Source organism: Elgaria multicarinata, chromosome 10 (assembly GCF_023053635.1).
Source record: "Elgaria multicarinata webbii isolate HBS135686 ecotype San Diego chromosome 10, rElgMul1.1.pri, whole genome shotgun sequence".
Lineage (NCBI taxonomy): Eukaryota > Metazoa > Chordata > Lepidosauria > Squamata > Anguidae > Elgaria > Elgaria multicarinata.
Window position 1 is genome coordinate 63,112,227 of NC_086180.1, and position 25,749 is coordinate 63,137,975.

Genomic DNA, 25,749 nt, shown 5'->3' on the forward strand with positions numbered 1-25,749 from the left:
ATATAATCAGTCATGGAGCTCTAATGCTTAATACTGTTACTTTCCTTCCTGCTTCTAAACAGGTACAATAGCAACTGTGGATTTGCTTGATCGAGAAACGACTTCTCATTACTGGCTAACTGTTTATGCAACGGACCAGGGTGTTGTTCCTCTGTCTTCCTTCGTTGAAATCTACATAGAAGTTGTTGATGTTAACGACAATGCTCCACAGACTACTCAGCCTGTTTATTACCCAGAAGTCATGGAAAATGCACCTAAGGATGTGTCAGTCATTCAAATTGAGGCCTTTGATTCCGACTCAAGCTCTAATGACAAGCTGACCTACAAGATTACTAGTGGAAATCCACAGGGATTCTTCTTCATGAATCCGAAAACTGGTGAGTAAATACCAGATGCTGCTCCTTGAAGTTTACACCAGTGAATTGATTCTCTAGGTTTTTTTAAAATAGAGATGAAAAGACAAAATTGGGTGGGAGGGAGAGAATAGTCTGTGATTCTGAGTTCTGATTTGTGCTTGTACAAGAAATCCACGGGTACTGTCAGGCTTGTTGTTTCAGAGTTGATCTACACATTCATCTGAAGCACAAGGTATGGCTCTTCTGGGACTATACCACTTCAGAATCCTTGTGAAAAAATCATATTTGAGTGCTTTCCACATAAAACCTTCCTGCTTTTCATCCTAACACACAAATATTCCGTGGGCTGGGAAGCTGTTCATTTTCTTTAGTGGGGAGCATTCAAACCTGTGTTCTCAATTAGTTCTAAGGAGGGGTTTCAGGACATCTTTGATTGATTGATTTGATTTGTACCTTGCCTTTCTACCAGAAAAATGGCACTCACGGCTGGTTAGTTTTATATGGTGGAGTGAAACACTTGGGATTCTTCTTCTTCCAGCACTTGTTTATAACCTGTCTCATGTGTATGCTGATAAACTATTTGAGATCTGGAAATCTATTTCTAGTCTCTGGTGGCTGATGTGGAAAACACTTTAAAGAGTCTTATCTATGGGGGTGGTTCTGGTGGTGCCAGTTCAGCCTCATCAAAGTTATGGGGTCAAACCCCATTTTGAAACTAGCATCTAGAATGTAAGGAATTGGCCTTGCCATCTCAGTGTTTCTGTTAATCTTTTGGAATAATTTTGAACTTGAAACTGAAACAATTTGACTGAATTGAAAAGAAAACTCGGGCATTAGCTTAATATGTATTTCTTTTATTTGTTCTGCAAGCACTGGGCTGTTACTCCTCCAAGAACTATTGAAGCAACTTGTATATGAAATTCCTATTGAAATTAAAATTATATATCATGCATATTAATCATGTAGATATTTCCAACTAGCAACTTTCAGACCAAACATGAAGTATTTCATTAATAGAGACCTACATTTTTTCCATCCTGCATTTAATCTTGTCAATGAGAATGAGACTGTGGAGGGGCAGGGGATGAGGAGAAACCCAAGCTGAGATTAACTGCAAACTTTAGTGGTCATCCAATCTTGAAAGTAGCTAGCTATTTGTCTGTTTCATAGTTTTGATCCTTGAATCCATCTGTCTTAAAGGACAATTTATCCCATTTATTAGCTTTTCAGACAGTTTCCTTCACTTCTCTGCCCTTTGTCACTGAGGCAATGGATTAAGCATAAATATGCTATGAATTTTGTGCCTTAGATCTTTCAGTGCAGACAAATCTTCCAAGTATTTTCTGTTGTTTCGTGGGACTGCCCTGCACCTTCACCCAGTCTTCCTGGATATAGTTGTTGTTTGTATTTTTCTTTCAGTTGCATCACGTAGCAAGGGGAATGACAGTTTCCCAACATTATTGAGCTATACATACCAAACATGATTGATAGTTGGCATTCTAGATTATAGAGGTGACTTGCTAGTTTTGAGGTTGCTAAGCATGAGTAGCAAGGATCTAAGCATTTCTTTAAAAAAAAAACCCAGCATGTGCATTAATAATAGGATATATTCCTTGACCTTTTCCCATCTTACCTACCAGTGTTTATCTTCAGTTTAGAGATTTCAGCTATAGCTTGGTGAAACCCCTCCATGCTTAAAAGGCAAATGCAGATACAAAGTAAAATGATAGAACAGAATTTAAAGTGCCCCTGCTTCCATCTGCCCACACATGCACACACACAAAAGAGAGAGACTTAAATAAATTGTGGATAAGGTTGCAACAGGGAAGGTAGCATCTAGTATGCAATTTACAAACAAGCAATAGAATATTCAGACTGAAAGTATAAAAAAACAAACAAGCAAACCCTCAAGCTTGTGTAAAATGTTACATTTTTAAAAAAATGTCCTGCTGTTTACAAAATTCCTCTGGTTTGCAGCAGAACTCCTTGTTCTTTCAGTTCTTTATGAATATATTTTGTCTCCTACTAGCTGTCAATATTCATAAAGTTGTGTGTGCAAGTCCCTGTTTTATAGGGGGCAAGGGGCTTCTTCTTTGTTTTGAACAAGTTCCATCTTTCTGTCTCCTTACACTTTGAAGAAGGAGAGCATTCAAAAGCTCTACGTGAAATTGGAAGACAATGGCTGCAATTTAAGCCTCCCAGATTGTAATGGCTCAGCTCTGTGAGCCTCTTGAATTCAAGTGGAGAGGAGGAGAGCCTTGTTAATTACCTGGGGATGGTTGATTGACACCCCGCTCCCCCTGGTGCTGACTCTGAATCTGCTTCAAATGTAGATTGAAGTGTTCAAAGGTTCCTGGTTTGAAGCTGTATCAAAAGGATGAGACCGAGGACTTACAGGGTGCTGGGGAGGTATTTTGGAATGAACCTTATTGCTACCCTGTCTTCCTGATAAAAGAAGGATAGCAACAATGACAGCTGTGTTGGCCATTAGAAAAAAATCTAGGATCCATACAATATAGTAACATTATTACTATATGTTACTATAGTGACATTATTAGGTCAACTCAAAGATCACAAAAATGTGCAAGCTTTTGAAAAATCCTGGTATCTTCATTAAGCAAGATGTTTCATAAAACAGGTTCTTTGTTTGTTTGGGGGCAGGATGGGGGGAGTATTACTTTGTTTACTTGTTTACTAAATATGTATAGCTAACTGCCCCATAGAAAGTTCTTTGGATGGCGCACAAAACAAATACAATAATCAAAATACAATATAAAACAATAACATCTAGGTTTTTAAAAACGTTTTTCTTAACACAAAAACAAGATAGAAGACGAAAACATGAATTATTTAAAAGGTCTAGGTGAGCAAATTGGTGTTTACAAAAAAAGATCACAAAGATTGTGCCAGGCAGACATCTCTGGGGAGGCTGTTCTATAACCAGAGTCACATTACCAGAAAGGCCCTCTCACTGATGGTTACCAATACTTTATTTCGTAGAGGTACCCACTGAAGATGGTCTTAAATTACAGGTAGATGCATGTGGGAGAAGGTGGCTTTTCTGGGAACCTGGTTCCCAAGCTGGTTAGATCTTTAAAGGTTAAAACCAGCCCTTCAAACTGGGCCTAGAAAAGGACTGGAGGCCAGTGCAGCTGACAGTGCACAGGTTTAATGTGGTCCAGCTGCAGTTGTCTTATATGCCCTACAGGAGATGTGATTTTAACCATGGTAGCCAGCATGCATTCATCATATGTTAAACAGGTATTTGAATGGAGAACATCAAACCCAGTTTAGTTTGTATTAATGTGATAGCCGGTGTTTACTACATAGCATGTTTGATATATGTTAAAATCCAATTTGATTGCTAAACCTCTGTGTAGTAAGCTTGCAAATAGGGTATCGGTCAGCATCATATTGATCATCATACCTTGTTAGTTATTAAGTCGTTCCTCAGTATGGTTTAAGACTAGATTTTCAGTTTAATCTGAAAAACCCAAATATGGATTTGCTAGATTAGAGTGTCTAATTTCTTATGTTTCCAAACCTTGAGAATTCTGGTAGCTTGGCTTCATTTACCGATATAAAAATAGGGATATGAAGTCTTTGTGGAAAAGTTTGAGTACATTTCTGTTAGAGGCTTCTGAACCTTATGTGTAGAGAACTGCATCTGAGATCCATTAGCTTTTATCATCTGTCTGTTTCAAAAACTACATATATGAACATAGTTTCATCATTCTGTATGATCCCATCGATCTGTCTTTTCTTATTTAAAATATTTTTCTATTCTCTTTATTATTTTAGCAAAATTATTTTTTTAAAAAAAATATGCTCAGTGCCTTACAAAACTTTACTCCATGTACAGAATAGGGACATCAGTATATTTTAAACAAAGGAATTGAATTGTTGTTAACAAGTGTAGAGAAGACTCACAACAAAGTTTACTAGTGTCTATTAATCCTTAGAGCACTGTAGCCATAAAGCGCAGAGAGCGAGCTGATAGTCCAGTTTACTTCTATAAACTTACAACTTTTCTGACCCTTCAGGGCAACTGTGGTGGGTGATCTGAAGATTGAGTGAAATGAAATAGGAAATGGCTACAGCTGCAAACAACTTCCGATAACATGGGGAAACTACTTAGTGAGGAAATAATGAGCCTGTGGTTGCAAAATAAGCTATCATGGAGGAAGCCACCATTGTTTAACTAGTTAAGGTTTAGAATTTCCTTCAGCAAGTTCAAATCATTTGTTTGTTCCTTTGTTCATCTTGCTTTAAAATATATATTACATTTTCTTCCTCCCTGCAAAGTAGGATGTATGTACTACCTTTATATAACTACTGTTTTTCAGTTTAATCGATAATATTATTGAGTCATTCAAATGTTAGGCTCCCAGATACAAAGCACCAAAATGCAGTGAATGCATAATTGTGAACCCATTGCGTGGGTAGGAATCACCTATCCTGATAGTACTTGATAGGATAGTTGTAAAGAGACTGTACTGGTATTATAAAGAATGGTGAAAGGTAAGTATTTCTTTAATTCTGTCCAGTGTATGTTCACATAAATGGTAAATTATAGAAAGCATTTGTTATTAGAAAAACAGCCAACACAGCTGGAGTTGTACTTCTTATATCTGTATGTTTGCACACAGGGGAGAAAGTACTGCTTTTGTTTGGCTGCCTGTGTTCTTAATTGTTTGTATAAGCAGAAAAGAAAAGAGCAAAATGTGGGCTATGCACTGGTGATTAATGAACCAATTCAAAGTGAGTGCTGGCCAGTGATAGTAGTATCTGCTTCTCTAGCTGTGAAAGTTTTCTTGCTGAAACCTTTGAAAGTTCAATAAAGCGGTCTTACCAAACAATACAATACACATCCTCAGAGTATGAAAAATGATGCTTTCCTCGAGCATTCAAAATTAGGGTTTATGTTGAAGAAGTTTCAGAAAAATATTTTAAAAACTATGATAAAGTGGCATTCCGATATTTCTGCTAACATGTAAAAACAGGTATGATGGCACATATTGCAGCAATCTTGCTGAAGCTGAACAGGTCTGAGTTTAGCTATTGCTGGCATGGTAACGTGGATAACCCTGCCTTGAGTTCCATAATGAAAGAAAGAAAGGAAGGGTATAAATGTAATAAATAAATTACTGGGCACCTCCATATCTTTTCTCCTCTTTATCACTCATATTGATCTTCCTAAGATGTAGTTCAGCAGTTAGCTCTGGGGTTTTACCACCCTCCTCCAAAGGAGTTAGGTTGAAACCCTGATCCGATTTGTAATACTTTGGGCAAACCTATTCCTCTAGTCTCTATGAGGTGCACCCCATCTTCTGCAAGGAGTCCTTCATATGGATATTGTAGGCCAGTGCAAAGAAACGATTCCACCCCAAACCCACTTCTTATCCACCCTCTCTAAACATATTGATGTTTCCTCCTCGGTTTTGGGGAAAATCTACCTTTTTAGTTCATGTATTTTCAATCTTCTTAAGTGCATTCTTTCTTTCCACAGTAATTGACAGGAAGTCCTGTATAGTATCATTTTTTCAAAATCACTGCCATCCTAATCCATTTGAGATCAGTTTATCAAACAAAAGCTTTTCAACGAAAGAAGGACATCTAGAAAAGTTTTCTCACTGAGCTCTGTAGAAACTTTTTGTTCAAATATTGGTCTATGCGGTGGGGGTGGTGGAATACAAGCTCCTAGTAGAGTGAACTTGATGTCAAACAATGAAGCCATCAAAACAGATAAAAATAGCTGTCAAACCACATTCTGATCTTTATCATTGTGCATTCCTGTCTCATAGCTCATGCTTACTTTAAACAAATTGGAGGAGAATAATAGAGTAGCCCATGGGGGAAAGAAAGATAAAATAAAATAAACCCCACACAGTACAATCCATGCTGTACTGCGTAGTCACATCAATACTTCTGTGTATGGTTTTGGAGACGTCACCCAAGTGGCGTAATTTGAAATATTGGTTAAATTCTCTTTTGCTTAGTTAAGTAATTAATGTATTAAAAGAATTTGTATCCGGTCTTTCTATCAGTTCTTTTAAAATTATTATTATTATTATTATTATTATTATTATTTTAATATTTTTGATAAACAATACAAGTATGCTAACTTAAGTTTCATTGTTTTCAGAGGGTCTCTTTTAAATATAATTTAGGCAGGATCTACCCCAATAGCTACTATAAATCTAGGGTTGGAACCAGGTTTAGGCATGTGTAACTGGGCTGGTGAAAGTGGGCTTCCCTGTCCCTTTCACCCATGGCAGACCCTCTGAAAATGCTACAGAAAGGATCAGGAGACTCTACTGAATGGGCTGAGTTGAGGTTTGGGGTGAGGGGAAATACCTGAAAATTGGGAGGGAGGTCAAGTAGATCCACAAAAGAAAAACCCAGTTAGATTTCCCTGGGCTGGGATTCCCATAACTCACTCTGATCATCCACAGAGAAGGCTCTCCCATGCATTCTTGCTAGGTGTGTCTCAAATAAAGACATAAAAGTTCCCATAGCTAATCTCAGGGCTGGCAAATTTATACAGGAGAAAGTCCATGTGTGCAGGTCCTCCAGAAGGGATACATCAAACCCACTCTCTCCATAGCTTCCATAATTGCAAGAGTAAGTGCAATTATTATTTATAAGTCTTTTCCTTTAGTTACAGGACTGTAGACAAGCAAGCATATAGATTTACAACTCCAGGGGAGGATGAGAGAGAGGAGCAGTGCTCCCTTTTAACTTAATACTTGGACCCAGCTGCCTCTCTGCATGGGTGTTTTGAGCGAGAGAAGGAGAGTGACTTGGTGGTCCGTTACACTGTCTTTTAGATATCCTACACCCAGACAGCTCAGGACTTTCAAGGTGATAAGCAGCATCTTGAATTGAGTACAACTAGAGGAAGAATGAATCATATATTCTTGATCAAGAGTGAACAGAAAATAGATTTCCAGATGTTTTGGACTTCAACTTTCTGACCATTGGCCTTGCTGGCAGGGCCCCCTGGGAGTTGAAGTCCAAAACATCTGGAGATCTACCTTCTGTTTACCCCTACTTTAGAATATTAATCCCAACCAGAACATTCTCATCAGCGTTTTTGCATCTTCCTGTCATGCAGTTAGGTAATTTTATACTCTGGACTTAATGCCCCCCACCTACTTTAGATAGCTATGTGCATCCATTCAGCTGTGAAGCACACAATTAACATTTGTCTTCTTTACACACACACACACACACACACCACCACCATTCCATTCTTTGCAATTGCTCCTACATTCCTGATATGCTAGAGGGGGTAAAAACTGCTTGCTAATTCTGATTAAAAATAAATACTCTGATCATCTGCAGTTTTGCATTTTAAACTCCCTTAAATTATAGTACATCATGATAACAGGAATAAATCAGGAATTTGCTTCTGCTACTTTGATGTAAAGCATATTTACTTGGGAATCAGCACCATTGTGTTGTAGAAAAGGCTGATGGAATGATCTCAAGGAGGCCCGCCTGGCTCCAACATTGTTATTTTTTTGAAAGCATCCAATAAGGTTTTAGTAGATCCTGGATTTTGCTTATTATTTATTATTTAAAATTGCAAATGCCCGCTGAGGCGCCGCTACCGGGCCTGTTTGTTGCTGGTCCAATTACCTGCCATTTTCTGGGTGGTCATTCCAGGGGCCCCCGGACTTTGTTCTTGAGGCCCTGTCCTAGCTGCACCGCTACAGTTTGCAAGCACTTTTCAAGGGCAACTCCATGTAGAGCATATTACAGTAATCCAAACCAGAAGTAACTTAAGGTGTATGTCACTGCAGCCAGATATGCTTTCTCTAAGGAGGGGCACAATTGGTGCTCCCACTAGACCTGATCAAAAGCACTCCCTGCCACAGCCACCATTTTGCAAATCTAGTATTCTTTGATAAGTATTCTTTCTGATCAGGAGCACCTCTGTCACGTCTGAATTAAGTTTAGGTGTGTCAGCCTACATCTAGTCCTTAACTGATCTCAATATCAATTCAAGACATCCATAGTCTTTCTAGACTCAGATGGAAAGTTAAGTTAGGGTTCAGTGTCATCAGCATACTGATGCCACAAAAGCCCAAATCCCCAGATGATCTTGTTATTTTTAGTAGCTGTTAAAACGTATGATAGCAGCATGGAATTATCTTGTAAGACCACAAAAGATTATAAACAAATGTGCATATTTGAAGCTAAAAGGCTAAATATTAAGACAATTTTGTTTTTTTAAATAGAAAAAACACACCTTAAATTAGGGGTTTCCTGCGTGAATTTTGCCCTTTTGTTATTTGGTTGCTGACATGTTTTAGAAAGCATAGAATGGGATATACACTTGAGAGAGAAAGAATAGAGTCTTAATAAGGAGTTTAATGAGTCTTACAGGAGATAATGGGATTTACATGCTCAAACATTTGGGATTACCTGTGTATTTAAATCCTGTGAGTCCATAAGTGGACATATTTATCTTGTTTTATATTGCTTTATTACAAGTAAATTTTCAGGTGGTAATCAAAATGCTGGTTTTAAAATGTTTTTGGAAACTTTCGACCTTATTTTTTTTAACTCTGTTCCTTCGAAGTGTGTGATACTGCTTTAACTAAGATTAAAGTTGATTAAAATAGAGATTAAAGTAGCAAGGGATTCCACTTCCTTATTATTGGGACTACTCATTATTTAAAAAGAAAGGTGTACATAAAGTAAGAGTGTGTTGATTATTTTGTAGTTCAGAACAACGATTCTAACCATTCTTCTGGGAATAGTATTTTTGATGGACGTTCCTCACAATAAATGAATAAATATATTTTATTGTATCCCTTGATATGAGTAACTCATATTTCTGTGAAGGAATGAACTATGCTGGTGGAGTTTATGTGTCCCTCTATGTTACATTTCCCATCCTGAGCTACACCATGTAGAATTGCTTCCAAGGAGCTCCCATGCGGCCAGGTGTAATATGTGGCCCTGAGGCATACTGTTGGAAGTATTTCAGAAATAGAAAGATTTTAAATAAGTGAGCCTTGCTTCTTGAGGCATTGTGTGCAAAGGGCAATATATTTTATCATTTATAAACGATCAAATGATGAAGACAGATTTAATATAAAAAAGAGGACTCACAACTTTTTCTTCAGCCATGCTGCAAGCCTGCTTTCACGGCTGAACTGTCAGACAATGTACCAATAAATCAAATGCTGGTTCAAGCCCAGTAGTCTTGATTCCTTCCTGTCTGTTCACTCACTACTACTGCTGCTCCCGCCACCAGCTGAGGGAAGCTAATAACAGTAGCATAGTAAATCTTGGACTGCAGGCATCCATCATGACTGTCCCCATAGCCATACCCCAAAGAAAGTCCATATAAAGAAACCAACAAGTTTTTTTGTAATGCTAAAATGCTTCTATCGCCTATTCTAGGGAATTCTGAAGTGGGGGGGGGGGCAGGTGGCAGATGACGTCAGGGTTTTTGCTAATAAAATAAAGTTCTGTGGTGCCAAACCTTGATTCCAGTACACCATTGTACATAAAGTGCTTCACAGCTGGCTGCCTAAGGGCATGTCTAGATGAGGGGGGTGGAGGGGTATGATCTCATGATTTTATGTTCATGAGATCATACCACCTCGTCTACACGCAGTGCGCGACATCCCAGGAGGAAGAGGATGTTGCGCCTGCCATTTTGTTTTTTCCTTTTCAACTGGAGAAGAGTGCTCATGTGCAAAACATTAGTGTTTTAAAGGGGGGAACCCTCCCGCTCCCCCCCACCCCACCCCGATGGGCAAAGAGCTCCTGAGGAGCTCCGTGTCCCGTGCGTGGTTCCTGGCTACTCGCATTTACTGATGAGGAGCTGGGATAAAACCGTGACAGCGGGCCACACATCCCGCGGTCTTGGGATCATCCCGAGGCTGCAGGAAAAAGCGTTATAGAAGGGTAGGGCGATATCTCAGGGAAAGGGAGGAATTATCCCTCCCTGCTCCCAGGATCCCCTGTGCGTGATAAGGATGCACAGGGACAATCCTGGGATATCGTCCCATCTAGCCATGCTCTAGGATGGAAGCAACAAGTCTGCTCACCTATCAGGCACCAGTTCTGGGGCACTTAGTTACCTCTTGCCTGATGGAAGTCAAGGAAGAACGAAAACCTTCTTCAGATGTTCTCTCCTGAATGTGAGATCAAGATTCCTGCTCCCATGTTGGAGACCCTGCCTGCACTGGAGGTGCTCCTTTCAGACTCAGCAATTGCATGTTGATTCCAGAGTGTTGTCAGTGGAACAGAGCTAGTTCCATGTGTTCCTGGAGCCCCTTTCATGAGTCCAGAAGTGAACACCTGAAGATGACTATTAGTGGGGTGAGTAGGGGAGCAAGCGAGTGGGAAGGGGCAAGAATGACAAACGTGCACTGCCATTTGGTTCTCCTGCGTGCTTTCAATTATGAAGTTTGCCTTTGCTATGTTGTGAATGGGGTATGAGCTCTGTTTTTATATTACATCTGTCTTCAGCTGCACTTAAATCTCTATACAGTGTAAGAGTGTCTGGTAAACCATAATGCTGCAGTTGCCACACACAACTGTAATGAAAAGATATAAAGGCTAATTAATCTTACTGACTTAATACCGAGATTCGCTTCTCTATAGTGTACATGCTGTTGTCCCTTGGCCAACAAGCCTGTATCTGGACCCAGCTTCCTTCCCTGCATTCTGTCAGTTAAAAGAATAATTCCTGCAAAGTCAGCAGATTCCTTGACATCTGAATACTGCTTACAGAGACTAAGGAAGCGTAGTCTGGCTCACAAACACATACATGGCCTCACGCCTAGGGTGCTCACTGTAGTTTTGCCAAAACTTATTCTTATATTTCCTGGCTGCTGATAACATAGCAACTATTTCTGTGAAATATCAGGTATGAGATAAAAGTAGTAACCTTTGATCCAGCACATGAAATTCTAACGTCTTCTTTGGCAATGCGCACACACACTAATCAAATAATGATGCAAGAATGTACTTTGCGATAGCTAGGCAAGTGCCATATTTTACTTACAGGGACATTATTGCTTATTATCGCCACCATTCACATGTTACTCAAGTGATGGACACCCCGAATCCCAAGAATATTTGCTTGTCCCCTAATTAGTGTAATTTTATTGAAGGTTGTATACTGGAATCTGTTTCTAAATTTTCAAATGACCATTCTAGAAAAGAACTTACTTACGTTCCAGTTAAGTCAAATAGCCCAACAGAACCACTTACGCTTAAAATGAAAAACATTCTAAAATGTCATGCGAAATAAAGATCTACAGCAGGGCATCTCTGACTTTGAGACATAATGGATGCAGTCCTCAAACTGTCAGGTTTCCTGGTCCCTCAGGCAAGAACACATTCTGGCAGACTGACGCAGGACACCCAAATCAGTGAGGCTTATTTATTGCAAGAAATCTCACAGCAAAGCTTAATGGTTACACACTTCAGAAATCATATAGCTGATGCCGAGTAGCTATAGGCTCCAAGAAATTCCAGAATAGTCAAAAGCTAATCTCTACTATCATGATGAGATCCCCATCAACGTACTTTCACTGTTGTCATTTCCATGGTTCTGAACACAAGGTCAATCCATACATGGATTCCAAACCCAGACAAGGAAGGGGGATGATTCCTGGCAAGATCCCTCAGGCAATCGAAAGAGCAAATTTTTGAAAGGCCTAACAAACCACCCAAAGAGAGCTAGTCCAGCCTCAGATCATACGTTGGTGGTAACTCCAGACAACATGGTATAGGCGTAAACAGGATCCAAGGAAGGGTAAACCCACTGACGCAAGGAGTTCCATGGCACTGCTTTCGCCTGGGCAAGGCCTCGCCATGTGAGTCTAGGCAGAGGAAAGTCCAAGGGTCATAGCTCAAACCCAGTCTGTCGGTACACTGAGCTGGACACACAATCCACAACAAATGAGAGTTCAAGTCTATGAAAAGCCTCACAGTACTTTTCATAGCAAGTCCTTATCAGTGCAAAGTTCCAGTTAAGAGAGATCATGGGCAGAGTGCCCCCAAAGTCTCAATGATGGATCCAAACACAAAGGCGTTTCAGGCATTGCAGATAAGAAGTTCCTAGCAAAGGCTCCTTGCCTTTTCATCAGCTTAAAAAGGGAGGCATAGGTCTCTTCCGGACCACTTATCAGACATGGGCTTCTGGCCTTTCAGCAATGCCACTGTCCAAATGGGGTGGCACTGCTCAGCCCACCAAAATGATGCTTCAAACTGGGCAATCCTTCTGCAAATCCCCACTCTTTCTCTATCAAGTTCTCACAGAGAGCCTCTTCTTTCCAAGGCCGAAGCCAGCAGGTGGATGGGGAGTAGGGTAACTCTCCCTGGCTCTGCTCTGAGCACACTGGCACAGATAAGCTCACATAGATCCTGACATTCCAGAATATTACTAGTTAAATCTTAGCTAATAACTACAAAGCCCCATGGCAGTTCTGAAACTATCCCTGACACAAACTAGTTTTGGACTACACAGCTTTACCATTAGTAACATGGCATTTAACCTGTGTGTGTAGAGGGGCATGTTATATTATGCTTTTACAAAGATCAGACTGCTTTTGTTGTTGCTAGTATCACTTGCAGGGAGTAATACGTTTACCAAATGCCTTAAGCCACAAGAATGTGAAGGTCAAAGATGTACTGGAGGAAAGTAGCTCCTGTGCTTTGGAGCGTCATCTTAGGCAAAGTGCCTTGAAGGGTATGTGTTCACATTTTATTTTTATTTATTTATTTATTTATTAAATTTTTATACCACCCAATAGCCAAAGCTCTCTGGGCGGTTCACAAAAATTAAAACCATAATAAAACAACAGGATATTCCATTATGAAAGTGGTATATAAAAAGCAGGAGCCACACTACTGCTTTATAGTGGTACTGAAGTGCACTGACAAGTGTTGGGGCCCATGACATATCTACACCAAGCAGGATATAACACTATGAAAGCGGTATAAGGTATGTGTCAATAAGCCCCAACAGTTGTCAGTGCACTTCAATACTGCTATAAAGCAGTAGTGTGGCTCCTGCCTTTTATATACTGCTTTCATACTGCAATATCTTGCTTGGTGTAGATGACCCCATGCTTGCTGCCAGACATATTAATTGATAACTAATCTGCTGGAAATAGAGGATAGCCCTGCCAGATTAGAGTTAAAGAAGAAGAAGAAAAACAGACTGAAATGTATCTCAGTAACAATCTTTCAGGGCCTTGCTAGACCTACCAGGTAATCCGGTGGGGAGTAGGGGCAAGGCCGCGCTGCAGCTAGCGTGGGCCATCGCCCCTAGCTAGACATAACACACGACGGGGTAAGGGAAAGCCCCGTCGCGTCAGCCATTTTTAAAAAAATTAAAGGGCCATGTGCACAGGAGCGCACCAACGAGAAGGTAAGGCTTTTTAAAAAGTAATAATAAAGGGTTCCCTGCTCCCCCCCTGCACCTGATTTCCCCCCAATGTCTGATGCCCCCTCGCTCACTAGTCTGCTCCCCCCCCCGCCAGTCCGCTCGCCCCCTGGCCCCATCTCAACCCCCCCCACGATTCCCTCGCCCCCAGCCTGATGGGCACAGCGCTCCGCTCCTCCCGGCTACTCACAAGTAAGCCGCGTAGCCGGGAAAAGCCACGGAACCTGCTAGACTTTCTGCAGCCCCAGGCCAAAAGTGGATCCGGTTATCTCGGGTCTCGGGTCAAGGGAGGGTTTAGCCCGGCCTGACCCTGGGAGCCCCTGTGCGTCATCTGCACGCTCAGGGGTGAGCCTGGGTTTCTGCCCGGGCTAAACCCTCATCTAGCAACGGCCTCAGACTCTGTGAAAGATAGCAATTGAGGGCAATTTCCCCACTTGTTTCCACAACACACCCGAAGTTCAGGATGGACATGTTTTGACTCAGGAACACACTTACATTTCATAGTGTGATATATTGCAAACGTGCTTCATATGTGTTTCAAGTGTGATGTGATAACTAACCAGAGCTATTTTCATATTTTTAAATACAATCTCTCTCCATCTGCCCACCCATTAAACTTATATGACAATAGCAAGGCTGGCATAAAGTTGGGCAGGGCATAACTTGCTGTGAGTAGGAAAAGAGAGGATTGTCCTAGGACTTTTATCAATCCCTGTACAATATATATAAATGCATAGACCAGGGTATGGGGTATGATGTGTGTGCCCCAAGTCAAGGGTGGGCAGACTTGAGGCTTTCAGGAGCTACTTAGGGTTTTGTTTTTTATTAGATCCTTAAGATCTGCCAATTAGTGCCAGGTCAAAAAGAGACACTTGGAATAGAAGAACATAGTGACTGAGCACATTCTGAGCCTAGGAATTAGTTTTCAGTGTCAGAACTGAACTGAGCTCATCACTTCCACACAAACATCCATTTCTGGTTATACCCCAATTTTGTTGTTGCTACTGTTAAAGACTTCGGAGCAATAAACACTTGGTCATCCCAAATCACCTTCTGCTCACCCCTGACCTACAGTAGTTAAAAACTTTCTTGATTTGTAAATTTCAGCCTAAATTGTTGTTGTTGTTTTTTAAAAAAACTAGGTTTTAGTTACTGTGTTTCTTGTTCAGTTGAGCAATTATAAGAATTACTGTATATTTGAAAAAAAAAACTTCTCTGGTTGTGATTTTGAGATCATTCATTGCAATTCTCTGGGTATTACATCTGCAATCCTGAAACCACAACTACCATTACTCTTACATATATTTGTCAGTACGTTGACATTAATAGGACTAACAGTGTTTGAGAAATTTCAGGGCTAGTGTCCAAAGATTAATTGCACTCTTGCAATATGTATTATGAATGCGGAATGTTTTGACAGTTTTTCACGTAGCAAATTTTGAAACTTAATTCACTGCAAAATTACAACTAATTGTTGCTAATAATACTTGTTCATCATTACTTCTTCTTTTTTGCAATGGTATTTTTTTATAAGAATTTTGTTTTCCCACAAGTCACTTGCCTGTCTTACTCTCTCAGTTTCAAGCATGACACAGACACACATGTATTTAATATTTAAATTACAGGAACCTGTTACTCATTTGGGGAGTTTGAAATAGAGCAGGAAGAGTAGGGAAATATTTTCTTCTCTGAAACATACACATTAATATGTGTGTGTGTGTGTGTGTGTGCATTTTTCTTATCTATATCTTGGCATTTTGACATGACACTCCTCTGCAAAATGCATTTTCATCAATATGCAACAAGGTTATAAACCAATTACAGGTTAAAGTGATTAGGAGTTCAACTTTACCCATGCTAGCCAATTATAGTATTATGACTTTATGAATTGTGAAACATTTTTAACGCCATCATTTATTTGTGGTTTGAGATAAATATTATTTCAAATTAGAATTAAGCAACCCAAAATAACAACAAATAAAGAAATAGACAAAGGGGAACTTTTTTTTTTTAAAAAAAAGAAATGTTTTATTAAATGTAGCATTTTAATTTGAGATCCTCATCTCTGAAAATCTGTCCCATTCCCTGTCTTCATCACTACTTAGCATGGAAGATTGTAAATTTGCAGTTTCCCAAAACTTGCCAGTTTCTCATAGAGGAAGTCCTGATAAACCTCTGAGGAACACACTTTGAAAACATCTTAATTGAAAGGCAGTAACATATACTGCCTCTGTACGCTTGGGATCATTCACATTTTAAACAGCCCTTTAATTTTCACCATTCTTCAACACCAGCACTCCATCACACTTTGTCTCATTTATCCAATTCCCTAACCCATAATTTTCACAAAGTTGCTATCCTTTTCTCCTACATGGCATGATATACTTTATGGATGGTCCTCTCTACCACATAAACAAAGCAGGAGGACCCAAATGCCTTTACTTCAAGGTCTTACATTATTCATAGTGATCAGATAATTTTATTCACTTAATTTTGAAGTAGCTGCTAGTTTTGACAGACAAAGGGGATGGGATTATTTTTGGTTGAAAATAATTTGCCTCTTCTGTGACTATATTCCCTTCCCCGTTACAACTTCTTTTACAGGATAATAAGAGTAGCCTTTATTTTTTTGTATAAAGCTTATAACTATGGCACAATTGTCTTCATCTTTCCACTGTTCTAGTGGCAGATCAGTTTTAGAAAGTTGATGAACCGGTTTTGTTGGTTTGGGATATAAGCATGGTATTACATTGCAATGCTTTTGAAGAGGTGGGGCTGAAGTGAGTGTTTCCTGGTTGAGTCACAATCCAGACAAAACGGAGTAATACTATGTACCTTGAAAATGGGAAGAAGGTGCCTCTTTTTCTTTACTGACTATCATAGTAAAAATTTCAAAGTTTGATTAGGTTCCTAACAAAAGTCTGCTAAAAGAAAGAAAGACACCAGTCAAGTTATAATCTGTCTAGGCAATGGCAGTTTATGCGAATATTTGGTACCTGACAATATAGTTCAAATTAAGCCTTTGGCAACATCATGCTATTTATGCAGAAACATTTTATATCCACTTGGTAAACACACTGAGCATGAAGTTTTGTGGTCCTTCTGTTTGAGATGATATGAAAGCTCCGTCTTTGTGTGTACGACTGTGGCAGCCATTTCTGATGTGTAAATAATCACTTTTTGTTATTTCTGTTGAGTGGCAAATATGCTTGTGTGTAAATATTGAAAAGGCAAGGGAAGTAAGGAAAATGTCTCTTCTGCAGGAGACCCTGCCAATTGAACCAGATGTATCTTTGTTCTCAGTAGACATGCATAGGATTGCTCAGTAAATTAGATTAATGGTTTGAAATACTTTTCATTGGCCCATAATTAATTGGGCAGCAGAATTTAATATATAATTTTTAATACAAAACTCATAAACAATTCAGAGGGCAACTGCACCATCTTAAAAGAGGCATTCTGCCTTTCATATACAGGAAGAATGCTTCTTCTAAGGTGATGCTTGATATGACACATTTGTATTTTAACTAGAAGTAAAGAGAAGATTCCTCTTGCATGTAAAATATTGCCAATTTACAAATGAATGAGCATTTAATTGATAGTTGTTCAATTACTTGCTAATCTGCCTAGAGAACATTTGTTATTGCTTTATAATAAATAAATAAATAAATAAAATCATCAATTAATCATCTAGATTTATTGATTAATTATTTAACATTAATTTGATTAAAAGTATTGACTTACTTTAACAATAATTTCTTTACTATTTAGTAAAAATATTTGATACATTCTAGATTAGACTGAGGAGGGAAAGCTATACTCCTTCTGGTGGTGATTTCAGGATCACATTGTGGGCAGAAAGACCTATTTATTTATTTATTTATTATTTATTTATTACATTTTTATACCGCCCAATAGCCGAAGCTCTCTGGGCGGTTCACAAAAATTAAAACCACAGTAAAACACCCAACAGTTTAAAACACAATTACGAAATACAGTATAAAAAGCGCAACCAGGATAAAACCACACAGCAAAGTTGATATAGGATTAAAATACAGAGTTAAAACAGTAAAATTTAAATTTAAGTTAAAATTAAGTGTTAAAATACTGAGTGAATAAAAAGGTCTTCAGCTGGCGACGAAAGCAGTACAGTGTAGGCACCAAGCGGACCTCTCTGGGGAGCTCGTTCCACAACCGGGGTGCCACAGCGGAGAAATCCCCCCTCCTAGTAGCCACCTGCCTCACTTCCTTTGGCAGGGGCTCACGGAGAAGGGCCCCTGTAGATGATCTTAAGGTCCGGGTAGGTACATATGGGAGGAGGCGTTCCTTCAGATAACCTGGCCCCAAACCGTTTAGGGCTTTAAATGTTAATACCAGCACTTTGAATTGGGCCCGGACCTGGACTGGCAGCCAATGAAGTTGTAAAAGGACTGGCGTAATGTGATGTCGCCGGCCAGTCCCTGTTAATAACCTTGCTGCCCTGTTTTGCACCAGTTGAAGTTTCCAGACCATTTTCAAAGGCAGCCCCACGTATAACGCATTGCAGTAATCCAAACGAGAGGTTATCAGAGCATGGATAACTGTAGCTATCCATTTACTGCTTCACTTTCCTCCTATCACATCTTCAGTTTAGGGGCATTCTTGTATTGAACTAATTTTTGTAACTCATTGGAGCTTTGAGAGAGAAAGCAAGAGAGATCACACATACACACACACACACACAATTCCTGTTGACCACAGTACCTGAGAGCTGAATTGAGTTTATTGAACTTCTACACTCAAGTTCGAAATCCCAGTGTTGACTGTTATTCACAGTAGGCTAGAAAATAATATTTTAAATGTAATATTATTATGAATACATTGATAGCATTATTACCGAAGTCTTGGCATATACTGCTGTTTATTGACTCACACTTAAAACACATTACCTATTCTTCCCCCACCCCAAGGATTGATGAATTGCTTGTTTATATTTGCAGGTTTAATTACAACAACGTCACGAAAGCTTGACCGAGAACAACAGGCAGAACACATATTAGAGGTAAATTATACTTTTGGATTTCTGGAGTTGATTTATGTATGTATGTTTGTTTGTTTGTTCGTTTTTTAAAAAATCTGGTAGTGTTTATCATTCTTTATTATTTATTTTATTTTAATTATTTATTTATTTATTTATTTATTTATTTATTTATTTATTGCATTTCTATACTGCCCAATAGCCAAAGCTCCCTGGGCAGTTCACAAAAGTTAAAAACCATTCAAAGTATAAAACAAACAGTATAGAGGCATGATATAAAATACAATATAAAAGCACAACCAGGATAAAATCAGCAGCGGTGCAGAAATACAAATTTAAAACAGCAAAGTTAAAATTAAGTTTATGGACTGTTCAAACGCTGGGAGAATAAAAAGGTCTTCACCTGGCATCTGAAAGAATATAGTGTAGGTGCCAGGCGAACCTCCTTAGGGAGCTCATTCCACAGCTGGGTTGCCACAGCAGAGAAGGCCCTCCTCCTGGTAGCCAGCTGCCTTACTTCCTTTGGCAAGGGCTCACGGAGGAGAACCCCTGAGGATGACCTTAGGGTACGGGCAGGTACATATGGGAGGAGGCGTTCCTTCAGAAAGCCTGGCCCCAACCTGTTTAGGGCTTTAAATGTTAATGCCAGCACTTTGTATCGGGCCCGGATCTGGACTGGAAGCCAGTGAAGTTGGAAAAGGACTGGTGTGGTGTCTCGTTGGCCAGTCCCTGTTAATAAATGTGCTGCCCTGTTTTGTACCAGTTGAAGTTTCTGGACCGTTTTCAAAGGCAGCCCCATGTATAACGCATTACAGTAATCCAAACTAGAGGTTATGAGAGCATGGATAACTGTAGTTCTTCTGAACTACCCTAGTGTTTTGTTAAACTGAAGCATGGTAAAGAGATGTTTTAAATAAAATAAGCCAAGTATTTGGGGGAGAGGGTTTCAAAAGCCAGCCCTCCAAATTGGCTCTAGTTGTGGGTAGCATATGTCGCCTTCCAGGTCCAAGACAAGAAGCCTTGAATTCCTGCCCCAAACAGCCGAGCCCTCCCTCCCTCTCTGAAGCAGTGTGTGTGTGTGTGTGTGTGTGTGTGTGTGTGTGTGTGAAATGGGGGCTCAGCTAGCTCAAACCCCAAGCTTTCCCCCACCCAGTTACATTGAAGGGGAAGGGAGCACTTCGTATGACTCTTGAGGCGGCAGGGATTTTCCCCACAATCCATTGCACCTGGTGAATTTTACAGGGTTCTCAGCTACTTGTTAATCTCTTTCTGCTGTACTACATCTATATGACAGGCATCAGATTCAGGAGGGGGGTGGTTGTGAAGTACTCATGTTTAGAGCCCTTCCCTGGGTAGGTGTGGAAATTCACCTTCCAGTTCTGTAATGCACTCTGCCCACTCAGCTGTGATGTACTCTGTTTCCTTTCCTGAGTTGTTGTAACGGGCCACCATACTTCTATGGTTCTAAGTTGGAATAGGAGAGCCAGCCTCTGCGGTGATTCCAATGAAAACACCTGTAAATTCAGTTACTCTTGTTGAAAGAGCCTCATGTGGCGCAGAGTGGTAAGCGGCAGTTACTGCAGCCGAAACTCTCCCCACGGCTTGAGTTCGATCCCAACAGAAGCTGGTTCTCAGGCAGCTGGTTCAGGTTGACTCAGCCTTCCATCCTTCCGAGGTCGATAAAATGAGTACCCAGCTAGCTGGGGGAAAGGGAACTGCGACTGGGGAAGGCAATGGCAAACCACCCCGCTACAAAGTCTGCCAAGAAAATGTCAGCGAAAGCAATGACTCCTCTAGGAGTCAGCAATGACTGAAGTGCTTGCATGAGAGGTTCCTTTCCTTTTTTCCTTGTTGAAACAGCAGTGTGCTGATACTTTATATTGTTTTATATATATTTCAAATATATATGTCTGGCTGGCATTGACTCCCTGGCAGCTCTGAAAGTCCTTCAGATCCCTCTCTTGCTTGTAGCTCCTGATCAGCAGCAGATTAACGTTGCCATTTATCAAATACCATTAGTTGAGTTCTTGAAAGTTCTTCCATTTTCCCACAGTATTTCTGTTTACCGCATGTTGATCTGCCCTTGGTGATAGCTGTACAGCTCCAGAAACCAGAGAGAGAAATCTTTGATTTCACTTAAGACACAGTAGTCGCTTCACAGCTATAAGTATATAGAAGAGGGTTTGTAATATCTGTTGGGGAGCTCAAAGGCGGAATTACATGATCAAACTAGAGGTGCAAAACTGCCAGGTTTCTATCATTTAAAGATGTCACAAAGGAATAGAGTTCAGATGATGACTATTTCTTATCATTCTTACTCATTCCTTCGCTGTCTGTGTGGCTTTTGGCAGCTCTCTGCAGTCTCTGGTTCACAGTTTTTGCCAGTCCTACTACCTGAGATTCTCTAATTGGAGGTCTAGGGATTGAACCTGGGTCTAATACATGTGAACTGTATGATCCTTTGCCTCCTTTGCTTCATAAGCAGCTGCGTAAAGGCCATGCTCTGACCTTCAATTTTTACATGTGGCACCTGAATAAGGCATAGCTATTCCTTGTAAAGCTTTCCCCCTTTTCTTTCTTTCTTTCTTTCTTTCTTTCTGAAACTCCCATTAATGCTAGTATAGCGCATAAAAAAATGGTTTAATCTGGAGAATGCCCTGTTGTTCAGTTTCTCTCCCATCCGTGCCAACATTATAAAAAAGAAAGAAGAAAAAATATTACCTGCCTTGCTTTTCAGATGCTCTTTCATTATGCAGTTGCACATGCACACTAACACAAATTTGAAATACAGATGCCAGGTGGTGGCCTTTTCAAGCCATTCACCAGCGTTTACCCCACTCTCCTTTGGAAAGTTTTTTCTAGGAGTGTTTTAGGCAAGCATGTCCCAGCTATGGCTTTTGACAGACAACCCAGCTATGTTGACATAATCCAGGCCACACAGGTGCAGCAGAGATACAAAACCTTGAGAAGAAGCAAGCCTAGCACATTGTGCCTAGAAATGTTGTGATCAATTGTACTAAGAGTACCTGGGGGGGGGGGACACAGTGCTACTCCACTGCAGCCGTAAGAGTCTAGTGACTCTTAAACCTGGTTCAGATGATCATGTAAACCAGGGTGGGCAATTTATGGACCTCGAGATGCTTTGGCCTACAAATCCCATGATCCTTCACCCTTGGCTATGCTGGCTAGGACTAATGGGTGTTGTAGGCCAAAACATCTAGTGGGCCTCAAGTTACCCACCACTGATCTAAACCATGGTTGATAGTTTGTTTTGTTTTAACTAACTGTAGTTAGAACAATCTGCAGTTCCCTGAGTTAATATGTAACAGGGAACTGTAGTTCGTTTTAAATCGAAACCATAAGCTTCCTCTTGTGCTCTCCTCTTGCGCATAAACAGGGAGGAGAGAGGAAGAAGAAGTCTGAAGCTTTTTAGGCTTTTTCATGATTATCTGTTCTTAACTGTGGTGCAGATGGTTATCTCAACTGGTCTTTAAGGTCTCCCAGGTGCTTTGGTACAATGCCACAAAAGAAGAGTGTGGCTTCCACATGCACCACATAATGTGATTATTTCTACATACATGGTACTTTGTCCAATGTGCCATAAATATTGAGTTCATACCACACTGCAATTATTTTACCATTCAGAGATTTAAAAAAAAACCCTACCATACTAATTTTAGATTAGAAAATAAAAAGATTTTGCATCAATACATTTTCTAATTCAGCTTCATGCAAATGATGAACAATGAAGTGTTTTATTTTCAGCAGTGATCAGTGCTAATCGGTTTCTCTGTCTCTTCTCCCCCCCACACACACTTCCTTTTGTATTGTTGGCTTGAGAAGGGCATGTTGCCGAAATCAATAAAATCTTAATTTGGGCACTGCAGTGTATGTAATAGGGAAATTTATTAGTAGCATTTTTTTAAAAAATGAAGTGTTTCAAACAGCTTTGCACCATTGTTTTATGCTGATAGCTTTAAAAAAATGTTTTGGGATGAAGTCCAAAATATTCACAGAACAGTGGCAATATTACAAGCAGCTTGAGCCAAATGCTGTGCATCTGGCTAATTAATTGAGCATTAAAGTGTTGACCAGATGGACTGGAAAGTTTATTTCTTGTTTGTTATTAAAATTTATCCAACATTTCACTCTAGTTTGCATAGAAACAAATACAAATACGTTGTGTTACGTTTCCTATTAACATTTTTCTGGACTTTATGAATACCATTAAATGGTGTCTTGCTTTTAAATACAGCAGATTTATTTTTTTATCATCTTCATGTCAGACTCTCATATCTTAGAATGCAGTGTTCCCATTTTATTTTTCTCCTCAATAACAAAGGACAGTTTTAGTTTATGTTTCCTCCCACATAAACTTATTAGTCATGCTTAGCACAGTCATAAGTATGCTGATTCAGGTCAAGCCCACTGAGTTATATGGGACTTACTTCTAGTTAAGTATGCACAGGATTGCGGCTTTAGATGTGGCTTCCTTATTGCTGTATTTGCTGCATTCATATTGCCAAGTCTTGTTGGGACTTGTACACCGAATGCAGTTAGAATCCAGTGCTGGCAGTGGTTGGTGCTACACCAGCCTGCTTACTTCTTCCGACAGTGTTTCAGTGTAGGAAATACAGATTCAAATACCGTCGGCCAACTGGACTTACTTTTTCCAAGTAGTTTTTCAATGTGGGAGATACCAGATTCAAATCCCTGCTCAGCCATAAAGTTCTCTGGGTGGTCTTGGACAAGTTGCGTTCTCTCAGCCTGCTATTTCTCATAGGGATGTTTTGTGGCTAAAACACCTCTCTAAGATCTTTGGAAGTAGGGTGTGGTAAAAATACAATAAAAGATTGTAGAATATTGTAAGTTGGTAATATAGTACATGAAGAAAACAGATTATTTTTAAATTATTATTTCAAGGCCCTTTTTCTCCACTCCCACTTCTAATACCCCTCTTAAGAGTAGTAGCCCTTGACAAAGAATTTTATTCTGCAACATGTGTTATCTATTTAGGTTGCCCAGTTTTATTAAATACGTTCACACTATAACTATTTAAGAGAAAACCACAACTAAATTTTCTCTTGCAAATATTGCCAATTCAGCCTGATATTTTCCACCCCTCGTTTTCGCATGCAACTAAAAAAAATAATACATTTGGGTTCTATCCAGACTTTGTGAGAGCAGAAGGCAGCTCAGGCAGTGGGGCTTTCACAGCTCTGTGTTCTCCCCAAAATGTAAGAGTCGGAGGATCTTTGTGAAAGACCTGGAATGTGGTGTAAGGAACTTCAGTGGCATCACTGAAACTTAGGTGGATGAAGCATTTGAAAGCAAGCTCTATATCTTCCTGATGTATATGTACTCAAGGCCCAGAGCTGTGATGCCAAGAGATAAGTTTGACCAGTGTTGGGGACCCTTTTTCAGCCTAAGGACCACTTTCGCTCCAGCCAAGCACATTGGGGACCCAGATGCCAGCAGTGGGTGGGACCTCAGCCAGAAGTGGAAGTGGCCACTCACATTTTGGCATGCACATGTACACACATACATATTCACACACACCCATTCATCCTATTCACCCCCCCCCCACACACACACACTATTCTCTCTCTCTCTCTCTCTCTCTCTCTCTCTCTCTCACACACACACACACACACACACACACACCACATGGAAAGGCAGCAAACTATGCATGGAGGAAGAGGTTGCTCTCTTTCCCTGTGATGCAAATCAGAATGGCAAGGAACTACCCCCAGAGGCATATTGGTCTCCCTTCATATGAAGTTTGTTCCCTTTCTGTGCTTCATTAATGAAGGGAACCTTCATCACAGCTCTTATCTCTGATAAGGCGATTGGAGATAAGAGTTTTTCCCTGTCTGGGGAAAATGAGTGCAGAATCTTTAAGATTCTCACCTTGAGGGCAGGAGGCCAACTAATGTTGGGAAAGCTTCAGTCCTCCTGTATTGGGAAGCAGTCTGCCATTTAATTTCTGGATTAGCAGAATGCACACACACACCAAATTGCCGGCTTCTGCCTTGTGGCAAGTGGCAGACTCTACTTGGGCTCCTTGGTTGCGCAAAATCCAAACTCAAAAAGAAGAAGGATCATAGCATCTAAGAAGGGGAAGTGGGAAGCTCCGTGTGGGTAGAAGCACCAACTGCGTGTCCTTCCTGGCATACAGGCAGAATGGCTGGATTGAAGGAGCTCCCTTTCCTCCCCTTTTCTGCCTCTTCACTATCACCAAACCAGTGGTGGGGTAGGGAATTACAGATGTGTGGCTTCAGAACTACAGAGGCCACCAGACACAGACACAGAAACTGTGAAGCCTGACACACTCACTGCATAGAGAATGTGTCTGAGAACATTCAGCAGTTTCTCTTTTATTTCTCTGGTTGATTGGTCTTGTTTGTTTGAATTGCCAGAACGTTCCTTAAAAATAGCTGAATGGCTCATTTTCTATCAATTTCTAGTAATGACTGTCAGCTATTTTACTGTGTTTCTCCACGCATTGACAAAAAAGGAACATTAAAGACGAAGAATGCAATAGAGGGGGAATGAAATGAAGGAGAAAAATAAAAGACAAAGAGAGGAAAGGGCAACAGCTAACGGAGAAAGCAAGCAGAAAAGTGTGCATATTTGTGCTGGGTGAAGGTGATAGATCAGAGAGGGGGAAGGAATTCAGTTCCTCTCTTATTCACCTCCACTCCTATTCTTCCACTAGCAGGTCGGTCTCTCTATAGGACAATTGTATGCCACAATGAAAGACCCGTCCTACAAAACTCCTTGAAATCTCCCTGGGCTGAATAGGATGGGGTGGATCCATCTACAAGTGTCTGTTCTGAAGGCAAATCACAATAATGCCACTGCAAGTCTCATTGGCCTGGCAACTCCTGGGGTTGAGCAGACTTGCAGTAGTGTTGGTTTTTTTTGTCTTAACCTATAACTACTATAGG

The 25,749-nt window shown here is 40.2% G+C and overlaps 1 protein-coding gene across 7 annotated transcripts in view; it reads left to right on the plus strand.

Annotated features, from left to right (window-relative positions):
• The window catches only part of FAT1 (FAT atypical cadherin 1), a 141,238-nt gene that overhangs the window by 50,878 nt on the left and 64,611 nt on the right, over window positions 1-25,749 (plus strand). For all 7 annotated transcript variants that reach the window (XM_063135745.1, XM_063135747.1, XM_063135752.1 and 4 more), the window contains exons 3-4: window positions 63-377; window positions 18,762-18,823. In XM_063135745.1, the coding sequence (XP_062991815.1) occupies window positions 63-377; window positions 18,762-18,823 (377 nt within the window). The remainder of the gene's footprint in view (window positions 1-62; window positions 378-18,761; window positions 18,824-25,749) is intronic.